General features: G+C 27.8%; 2 protein-coding genes across 2 annotated transcripts; one reads left to right on the forward strand and one right to left on the reverse strand.

Moving 5' to 3' along the window:
* Positions 1-61: 61 nt before the first annotated feature.
* Positions 62-5,669, reverse strand: LOC100745019 (translocation protein SEC63 homolog). The gene is made up of 12 exons (XM_003489976.2): positions 5,546-5,669; positions 4,747-4,849; positions 4,550-4,664; positions 4,352-4,457; positions 3,951-4,174; positions 3,701-3,862; positions 3,236-3,464; positions 2,953-3,098; positions 2,710-2,857; positions 2,086-2,569; positions 572-863; positions 62-482 (listed from the first exon to the last, which is right to left on the reverse strand). Exons 1-12 carry the CDS (start codon positions 5,667-5,669, stop codon positions 342-344), a joined length of 2,274 nt encoding a protein of 757 aa, XP_003490024.1. The 3' UTR covers positions 62-341.
* Positions 5,670-6,458: 789 nt separating this feature from the next.
* LOC100745139 (sphingomyelin synthase-related 1) lies at positions 6,459-10,087 on the forward strand. Its single transcript, XM_003489977.4, has 6 exons — positions 6,459-6,855; positions 7,290-7,623; positions 7,770-8,098; positions 8,189-8,329; positions 8,401-8,555; positions 8,993-10,087. The coding sequence occupies exons 2-6, from the start codon at positions 7,324-7,326 to the stop codon at positions 9,394-9,396; spliced, it is 1,329 nt and encodes a 442-aa protein (XP_003490025.1). The 5' UTR covers positions 6,459-6,855; positions 7,290-7,323; the 3' UTR covers positions 9,397-10,087.
* Positions 10,088-10,903: the final 816 nt, after the last annotated feature.

Consider the following 10,903-nt stretch of genomic DNA (forward strand, 5'->3'; position numbering starts at 1 on the left):
TTTTTCTAAACCTTACATACTAAGATGTAATAATTAAAATACCAGGCGAAAAATAATACTATTATATCTTAAAACGTGTTTTATTAAAAAAACTGTATATACATCCTAAACTGAGGATTAAACAACGATGTTAAAATAAATATGATTTTCATTTACTATTACTTTCTCTTCACTGAAAAACCTTACACACTATACTATTTTTCTAGATTGTCCACGTACATTAACAATTATGCAATTTCACATATAAAAGTTCATTGTACATTAACTTGACAAGTAAAAAAAGAGGAAAAATGCGAACTTTTTTAATATCTATTTATCAAATCTTCCGCGAGAAACAGATATTATTCATTGTCACTGATATCTTCGTCAGTTGTATACTCGGAATGTTCATCAGCTGCATCTACATCTTCCGCAGTTTCTTCGTCTGAAATATCCCATTGAGGATGTTCCGTGGGTACTTCTGGTGCCTCTTTCACATCCAACTGTAAACAAATATTTTTGTAATAATCATAAAGTAACAATAATACTGAAATTTTCGTTTACGTAATATAAACAAAATTTCATTGCATACCTTAATATCTTGAGCTTGATCAAAGCCAAGATAAGAATCACTACGTAAACATACAGTAAACGTATAAACACCTGGCCACCGGGGCGCTGTAAATTTCAACTGAACTTCTTCAAAATGTGCTAACGACGTAACATAAATAGGAGTTGTCAGTAAAGTTTGACTCTTGCGATCACAGATGTAAACCCACCAATATTCCTGTTTCACATCAGGAAAGAGTGGACAATGAACTTCATGTGATATATTGCTTCTTCCTTCTAAAACTTTCTCTCTCTTTGAAATTCTTTGCTGAAATCTGTTTATAAAAACATTAATACGTAAATACGAGAGATCGTTATTATGTGTACGGGCTGGGGCAGTAATCGTAGTACAACCAGATAGGTGGTGATACTATGTGAAAAAATAAAAACTGAAAGATTTAACAAGTACACTTAAATCTTTTCAATTCGGCTATTTTTTGAGAATAAATAATCCACAGGTGTTTAAACTACATTTGAAAATAAGTATAAAATTTAGAATAAAATCTTTTTGTGAGATGCTTCATTTTCAAGAAAAATAAGTTTGAAAATGTATCATGTGCGTGTGTTTATCAGACCAATTCGTAATTAAACATGTTTAAACTTTATTTTCTTGAAAACGAGGCTTTAAGCTAATAAAAAAATTTTATTTTACATTTTTTATTTATCCTCGCATGTATAATAACTTCTTGTTGGTTGTTTACCCATACACCCTAAGTACCCTAGTCGGTACTTAGCCAAGTTAAAGTGTATTTGGTAAATTTTAAGCTTGGTTTTCTCAGAAACGAGGCGTCATATGAAACAATTTTATTCTATATTTTCGACATATTTTTTCACGTAGAATCACTCTCTGCTCGGTTGTACTACGATTACCGCCCCACCCTGTATGCAAAGCGTTCTGCTTGAATGTAAACAGTAGAATATCTCACAAGGGATTAAAGTTATTAAAAAATTGCTTTTAGAAGAGTTGTTTATTTTAAAGGGGCGCATCATATCGTGCAAATTATTTTTTTACGGATTTGGTAATGGGGGAGATTTTAAGCTCAATTTCATTTTTTAAAATAGTGCCATATATTTTTTTATACTTTTTAAATACTGCTTCGTGTCTTTTCTCGTCTTTCATATGACGGATTAAAGTTAAAATATCCGCTAAACTAATAATTTCCTGATATGAATAGGTTAATACTTTTTTTATAGGAAATATGAAGATCGATCAGTTAGTCTGTTAAAAAATATATGGTGGAAAAGGAGGAAAAAAAAATTAGAAGAACAGAAAAAAAGAAAAAAAGAAAAGAGAAGAAAAAGAAAAAAGAGTTGACCCTAAAATATCTCTCACTACTGGATTTGTAACAGAATAATTTGCACCATCTGACGCTTATCATTGAATCAAAGAACTTTTGTACAAGTCATTTTCTGATAACTTTAAGCCCTCGTGAGATATTCTATCGTTCTCAGTTAAACGAAACACTCTGTATATTAAATTATTATGAAATATTTTACCTCTCCCATTCTGTGTCATCATCATCTATGGACACATCTTTTTTTTCATGACCATCTTCGTCATTACTTCTGTCACTATCAACATCGCTGTCACTGACATCAGATAATTTATCTTTGGAAGACTCTTTTTCTACCTTATCTTCTTTCTTTTTCGCATTAGGAGTATTCATTTGTTGAGCATTATTGCTAGACTGAAATTGTGTCTGAGCATTCTTTGTGGAAGCAAACTTTTTACTAGTACCTTTCTTGTGGGACTTCTTTTGACCCTTTCTTTGTCTAAGCCATGCTGGCCTTTTAACAGATTGGTTTTGTTCTTCTGATACTTCATCAGGAGCTTCATTGTTTATTTTACTGTCATCAATCATGGTTTGTTCCTTAATAGAATCATCTCCAAATAAATGTTTCATATCTTTACGGGTTAATGATACTGTTACAGTCACAATAGCACCAGCAGTATAAACAGTTGGATTTTCATCGTCAATTACTGTAAGATATATTTTACTTTAAATAGTATTTAAACATAACTACAAACTGTGTACATACAAGTATAGAAATTATTAAATATTAATAATATAATATTAAAATATTATAATTAAATATTAAATAATATTAAATAATTGTTACCTTCAGATCGTACTTTAAATTCTATATATGGCATACTTCCAAGAACTTTCATTACATCCTCATATTGGCTATCTGATAAATGTCTAAGAGTCAGTCTTCTTTCTTCTCCTTTTAATTGTGCGAATTGTTGAAGACTTTTGATTTGATGCTAAACCAATTACAAGTCTAGTTAAATTTCTAATTATAATATATAATAAAATGTAGGTTATTCTAAAGGTTAAATTAAAGTATTCTGAATGATACCTTTTTTGGTAAGAAACATTTCAGATTATCTTCTGTTATATGTGGTAATTGTAGAAGAGGATTTTTAAATTCCCAGAAGCCTTGTACTATCATTGCACACAATTTCATACAATTTTCTACAGTTTTTATAGTTGGTAAACGTGGAACTGCAGATAAAAGAAAACATTCATCAGATTACCAGTGTTTAAATATGTATTGCTACTATAAAATTTTTTCGTTTGTATGTATTTAGGAAAACGTAGGACAGGTTGGGAAACCTACAATTTATAGCATACATATATACCTCTTCTAGCATAAGCTAATAGAATCACTCGATTAACACAAGTTACCATTTCTTGAATCAAATATGGACATTTTTTTACTATATATTGTCTATCTTTTTCTAATGTTTCTGGATTTAATAGTATACGAAATAAATGTGCATGAATTAGAGCTCTAGCTTTAACTGAATATGAGTCACATAATGGTGTTGCCTTGTTTTTTGCACCTAGATCTGGTAGCTGCTTAATAAGCTGAAAATGAAACAAATACAAAATCTAGAATTACCTTAAGCTATTAATTTCTTCAGATAAAGAAATTTTCAATTTCAAAGTAAACAATAAGAGCCATACACCACTTGTTTTACATCTAGTACAAAATTGTATTAAACCTGACATAAAAAGAATTGTACATTACAATAAAATGTATTCTATATATATTCATCATAATTATAATAGTAAAAACCATTAAAATATAGTGCACATCTTACCAAACGAACTTCTTCACTGTCTGTATATCTCTCGACTATCTCTGCATTTCGTTTCTTATGAAATTCGAATGAAGCAGCAAGAATCATAATAACTCTTTTTAATGACATTGAAGGATATTTAATAAAAAAGATATAATATAATTGAGTGGTTGCCAACAATACCTAAAAACCAATAATATATTAAGAATTATTAATATTCAATTTTTACTAATATTTGATTATATGTATATTGTAACATAGATGTATTTACTTGGTCACCAGTATAACGAATGCTTTTATACCACCACATCCCAACAGCCGTTGGTAAAACAAACATGAAGACCATTGAATAGAATCCTAAAACCCAAACTGAATTTTTTTTTTCGACTATCCAAGAAGGTAAAGCAATTCCAAAACTCATTGCTCCTGGACCATCTGGATTTCCATATTTTTCCCAATTCTTTCGTGCTTCTTCATCCGTTAGGGCTTGATATGCTATTAATTCATGTGGAAAAAAATATCTTCGTTTCAACAATTTAAATTATCATGAACAGTTATTATTATTTCTATAATATTTTATTTTATTACACACGCGCGCATGCGCGCTCGGATGCACACCCACCCTATTTTACCCTATTTTACACACCCACTCTATTTTATGTTTATTCTAACCTTTGGTTAACCTCATAAAAGCTTTTTCATTCCCAGTTTCTTTATCAGGATGAAGAATTAAAGATAATTTGCGATATGCTTTTTTAATGTCACTTTGAGATGAGCTCTATAAATAATAATAATATCATAAATGTTAAGTAGATATAGATGTATAGTAAATAAAATTGATACTTTTTAAATTGAATTAATTGTACGTACAGAGGAAACGCCAAGTATTTCAAATGGATCAAAATTAGCCATTTCATAATCGAATTGTGATACCTTATATGTCAAAAAGATAAGGACTACCCATCCAAGAATGATAAGAAATTTGCTACAACAATATAGCAACATTTTAAACGTCTAAACTTTATATACAATTAAAATATATATATTTGATATGAAAACATAGTTACTCAAATAATGCTTTGGTTTCTTTCCAAGGTTTATTAAGTCGTAGGATAATTTTCTTCTTTTTACATCCATCGCATTGACACTCTTTTGCTTCTTGATCAGGATCTATTTATAAATAATAATAATAATAATCATATGTACCATTCACCTTATTATTACCAATACTACGTAGTTAATTATATGAAAAATATGAAAAAGATTAAATTTTCCATAATACCGAGTTTTAAAATTATTAAGAAAAGAATGTTTATAAAATTGTATATAATTAAAATTTATTTGAAACATAGTAATTTGTTTAAAACCATTAGAGAATAAAAACAGTGTTTATTTGTGCATGTTCTGTGTATTATGAATTACAATAATTTACTAATATAATATTTTATTTAAATATTGCCTAATTTAAAAAATCTATCTTAAAAACGTAAAACCGATGGAATATCTTAAATCATATATATGTACATATATATATAAGATACTTTTTTATAGGAATACATTATTAAACTTTGAGCGCAAAATCGGAATATTAGTAAACCTTAAATGTTTTACTAAAAGTGATCAAATATTATATAGCGTACTCTTAAATATTATTGAGAACATTAGAAAATTAGCAACGTGATATTCATAATTAAGAACTCATTAATCCCTTGCCACAACATTATGAAGTGAATGTGATAATGAAAAGAGTAAATGTAAAACATAGTGAAATTACATAACTCGGTTGTAAGTACGTATAAACATAGAACGTTATCGTAATATCACTTATTTTCTATGTTAATCTAAATAGATTCGTCTAGAGCTAACCTTGTTTGGGGCGACGTGGCCAAAAATAATATGTCACAGGTATTTGAAGGAGGGCCGAGAATGATAGTAGAAAGTAGAAAAATGTCCCACCACTTTCGTCGTATTGAAATTTTTGGCCGCTCATAGCTCATTAAATTACAATCTTTAAGTATATGGTTTAAGTACATTCATTACTAAACTCCACTTTGAATTCACGGTATCATTCAGTATATACAGTACAGTTACAGAGTTGTCGTCGTCAAGACTGCCAACTCAGCACCGAATGCTATTAGTTTAGGTCTGATGTGCAATTGGCGCTGTCGATTATGTTTATATAGAACTAAGAAGAAGAATGAAAAATACGTCAAAAATCACAATGATTAAGTCTGTTAACAAACGATACGTCGCCCCCACTGTAAAGTTACAATTACAGACTATTCTACTGTGTTTAAGTGAACTTAGAATACGCCATTGCATGATAATACGGTAGTTTTGTAATTCTGTTGCATCCTGATCGTGAACAACGTCACTAATGCCAACGTCATGCAACTATTAACTGTAAACAAATTCTGAATCGAGATCAAAATCGATAGATATATCGACTGCATAAATATAAATCCAAAAGTGAAGGGTCACTATCTTTTAATATACTGTTTTCAAAAGAAAATTAGGAATCATTTTATTCTAATTCAAAAGTAGAGCAGAAATATATGTGTATCATATTAATCATCATATTAACTACAGTATCATAAGAGAGTTACGTGGAAATATATACTAAATATTATAATAGCCTTTTATACATCGTAAAAATGAAAAGTCACTATTATGTGGTTGGAAATTAAAATATTGAATAGAACGGTTTATATTTTATATTTTAATGTAAAAATTCAATTACTTGTAGAAATTCAAATCTACATTATTCATTTCATTTTAAAGTTATTTTGATGTGTTTTCATTTTGTTTAGATTTGTTTCATGAATATGTTTGTTTCTTATCATTCAAGTAAATTTATTAATGTGATCAGCGTAATTCTGAATTGAAATTGCATAAAGTAACTATGAAGTTTGTCGAGATATGTACATAAGAGATATGTACACCATACTCTAAATCGAAGAAGTAAGAGCTGTTAAAAGTGATGAACCTATTCAACTGTACTGGTAGCATTCTGATCAATGGTTCTGTCTGGATTGGTTTATTTACAAATACTGCCAATGTATGGATTTGTTTGACAATAAGACTATGATATTCATGATATATATTCATTATGTACAATAAACGCACGAAAAAATTGTGATACATAGCTTTGATAATCCATAAATTAAGTTTCTAAGGTATGTCGTATTTAAATGGTATTTATATAGGTTAAATATATTTTAAAATGTAAGTGATTTGGACAATTATTTGTAGAAGAATATAGAAAGTTTCTTCGCAAAAAATTCATATAGAAATATATTTTTTATTATTATATTTTATTTATTCAATAATTTTATTACTGTCAATATGCTTATCACTATGTCGAAACTATTTTTATCGTTAATACTATAATTTACATTAATAACGGAAAGTTACATAATATTTTTGTATTTTTAATGTTTTCAAAATCTAACATTCTTCTCATTTCACACGTTATTTTGGTGAAATATTTCATTATATTAACTAATAGTTCTCAATAGTTTTGATTGTGTCAAAGTAGCAAAATATATTTGTATCCAGTGATGGGTATAATATAAATTGTTAATAAATTATTTCTTATGCTTTTTTTTAGGTACGATTAGTACAATTTTGTATTAAGATAAACAATGTCTGAGAAAAATATAGTTGAGTGGACGCAAAAGGATGTGACAAGATGGCTTAGAGAAACTGGACATGAAAAATTTATTGACTCATTTTTTGATCAGGAAATTGATGGAAAAGTGCTCTTGACCCTGAAAGAAGACGATCTAAAGTTAATATCCAGGAATTTACAGAAAATTGGTGATATAAAAAGATTATATATTAGCATAAAACAATTACAAAGGGATAATGTGGCAGTATTATTTGAATTAGGATATATTGATATATTTCCATCATCAAATTTTTATAATCATCATAAACATGAAGTAAGAAGGAAAGTTAAATACTTAATATGAAAAATTTTTTACGATATATATGTTCCTTTAATATATGAAATATGATAATAAATGAGATATTTTAAAATAATATCAATTGTGTTTCCATAGTAGAAGTTTGTTTTCTATTTTAACAGATGCCTAGTAGTGGTATAAATAATGAAGGTTCTATTGAACATGAATTTTATTCAGCATCTGTATCAGAAGATGGTCATGCGTCACATTTGTCACCTGAAATTTGGAAAACTTTCATTAGTTTGGCATATTTATTTATTGTTACATGGATTACTGCCTTTGTGATGGTCATTGTTCATGATAGAGTGCCTGATATGAAAAAATATCCTCCGTTACCTGATATATTTTTAGATAACGTTCCACATATTCCTTGGGCATTTGATATGTGTGAAGTTACTGGAACTATACTTTTTGCAATATGGCTGATTGTATTAATTTTTCACAAATACAGGTAAAGTATATTATAAATGCTACTAATATTTAAAATTAAGTTGCAAAGTAAACGATTTGAAAAGTATTCAACAAATTTTTGTTAACACAGATTTATTTTATTGCGGAGATTTTTTGCTTTATCTGGCACAGTCTTCCTGTTAAGATGTGTTACAATGCTTATTACTTCCTTATCAGTGCCAGGCACACATTTGCAATGTCAACCAAGAAAAGTTTCCGAAGATTGGACAAGGTGCGAATAATATTTTATCCTTTAAAGTGACTAGTATGAAAAACAATTATATTAACATTTTCATTTTATAGTTCTGCATATGTAGAGTTATATAATAAAATTGCTATGGCTTATGTTATATGGCGTGGTGCTGGTATGTCGATTCAAGGTGTTAGAACATGCGGTGATTATATGTTTAGTGGACATACTGTTGCGTTAACTATGTTAAATTTTTTCATTACAGAATGTAAGTATTAGCATATTTCTGAATAGATAGACTATAGATAATATGTATATGAAGAGTCCACGGGTAAAGAAGGTAATGTCAAGTTTTAGCATTTCTTAGAAAACGAAAATTTATTTTTCGTTATATGTATCAAAATAAAACATTTTATTCTTCGTCGTATTTTGGATCATTTTCAATTTTATCTTATAACTGTAAGTGATATATAGCACATTAAATTGTAAAAAATGAAAAGTACACTATACACTATACAGTATAGCTATTGTGTAACTTGGAAAATTGTTATTCAAATTATTGCGACATAGTGATAAAGAGTCAGTGATATAGAGCACATGCAGGAGCATATGAGAAATATTAAATTCAAAATTTGTTAAAATTGACATTCCCCCTTTTCACCGTCTAACCTTCATATAATTCTTATTATGATATTTTATTTACAGATACACCGCGACAATTGTATTTTTTACATACCTTCACATGGATGCTCAATATGTTTGGTATATTTTTTATCTTGGCAGCACACGAACATTATTCCATTGATGTTTTCGTAGCTTTCTACATTACATCACGTCTGTTTCTTTATTATCATACTTTAGCCAATAATCAAGCATTGATGCAACGTGATTCAAATAGAACCAGAATATGGTTTCCATTATTTAGTTTTTTCGAATCTTCTGTCGATGGTATCGTTCCAAATGAGTATGAATCTCCGTCTCTAATCGTTTGTAATCTAGCATGTACTGGGAAAAATATATGGCATTTGGTACGATCCTCAATTTGCTTCCGTAAATCATGGCGTGATGTAAACGGCAGTGTAAAGAATAGCACAAAGAAGGAACACTAGCCAGTATATAAGTTACTTCAGTTTTATATTCCTTTGATAATAGACTTTTGAGAATATTAATTTTACTTGATAACTCTCTTTATACCATTTAAATAACAAAATTATATAACAAAAAATATTAATTGCAAACATTTATTTTTGGAAGTGAAATTATTTAGTTAGCAAAATCTCCATTATCAAAATGAATTTGTACGATTTGTTTAAATATTTCTAATTTTTACGAAATGACTATCCATAATAGTATATTTAAATGATTGCCTTCCAAAAGAAATTTTATTATTATAATATTATCATATTTAACTTGTACAATCCCTATTAAAATCAATTTTGACTATCTCTTCTGAAACTTAGATTTAGATGCATTACTTTTTTCCCTTATTGTTAATCATGGAGAAATTTGTTTTCTTTTTCGTGAATAAATATATTATAAAAATTTGATTATGCAAGTAAATTTTGTAAGTAACAAGGAATTAAAATTAACTGAATGTATGACTATATGTTGGAGCTAATGATCATATGCAGTATAATTTGTTGTTAATTGAAGCTACCGAATGAAAGTTATATTAATGAAACCATAAATAAATTGCAAGTAACAGTAAGTAACAGTGCATAAAAAACTGATTTCATACGAAAATTTATGTATTCGTTTATTTCATAATTTTTGATACAAGATTTCGGGAAATAAGAAAAATTGGATAGAGTGCAGTACTGTGTAGAAATATGAATAGTCTTTCCACTTTTAATTTGTATATTTTTTTTACTAAAATTAAGTGTAAGCGAAGAGATTTTACTGACGAATCGATTTTAGTAACTATTATGTATTTAGTAACTATTATGATTTAGTAACTATTTCGTCTTATTGTGATATCCTCCGTTTCTAAATGCATCATCACAAATAGAAGTAACAAAACAAAAGATAATTACGCACCACCAGAATATAACACATGATGGTCATGATCAGATATGTAAATTTACATATAATACGATTAAAATACATTTAATGATGACGCTATTCTTTACGTGATTTAACTGAAGTACAATTGAATGAATATTGAACTTTTCGCAAGAGTTAATTAGTAAGAGGCTATGTATGTTACAGTGATCTGTAATATTTATATTTGTTATAAATAGAGTTATGATTATTTAGATTTTTAAAAGAGGCTCTTAATGTTATGCTATTGAAGAGGAAGAATGATTTGCACAATAGTAAGAAAGAAATTATACATATATATAATTATATAATTAATATATATATTATATATATATATTATATATATATATTATATATATATATATATATATATTAATATTTGTACATATAATTGTTGTATTCTACGATCATTTTATATTAAGTTGATAAAATTATTTTTCTATATTGCTTTATTATGAATACTTTTTATATTTTCCTTTTTCATAAATAGATGCACATTCGATAAGTGTAATGTCGTATAATATAATCATAATAATCTTACAAATATCTATTACCAAAAACTTTTGTAAATACAGT

This window comes from Bombus impatiens, unplaced genomic scaffold (genome assembly GCF_000188095.3).
Source record: "Bombus impatiens unplaced genomic scaffold, BIMP_2.2 scf_0389, whole genome shotgun sequence".
In the NCBI taxonomy this organism is placed as follows: domain Eukaryota; kingdom Metazoa; phylum Arthropoda; class Insecta; order Hymenoptera; family Apidae; genus Bombus; species Bombus impatiens.

Excerpts from the sequence above, each read along its gene's own strand:
- LOC100745019 (XM_003489976.2), bottom strand. The coding sequence starts at position 5,669 with ATGAGCGGCCAAAAATTTCAATACGACGAAAGTGGTGGGACATTTTTC. Across the intron at positions 3,465-3,700 it reads ACAGTGAAGAAGTTCGTTTG|CTTATTAAGCAGCTACCAGA; the intron begins GTAAGATGTGCA and ends TTTCATTTTCAG. Across the intron at positions 864-2,085 it reads GATGACACAGAATGGGAGAG|ATTTCAGCAAAGAATTTCAA; the intron begins GTAAAATATTTC and ends TTTTATAAACAG.
- LOC100745139 (XM_003489977.4), top strand. The coding sequence starts at position 7,324 with ATGTCTGAGAAAAATATAGTTGAGTGGACGCAAAAGGATGTGACAAGA. Across the intron at positions 7,624-7,769 it reads ATAATCATCATAAACATGAA|ATGCCTAGTAGTGGTATAAA; the intron begins GTAAGAAGGAAA and ends CTATTTTAACAG. Across the intron at positions 8,099-8,188 it reads TTAATTTTTCACAAATACAG|ATTTATTTTATTGCGGAGAT; the intron begins GTAAAGTATATT and ends TTGTTAACACAG.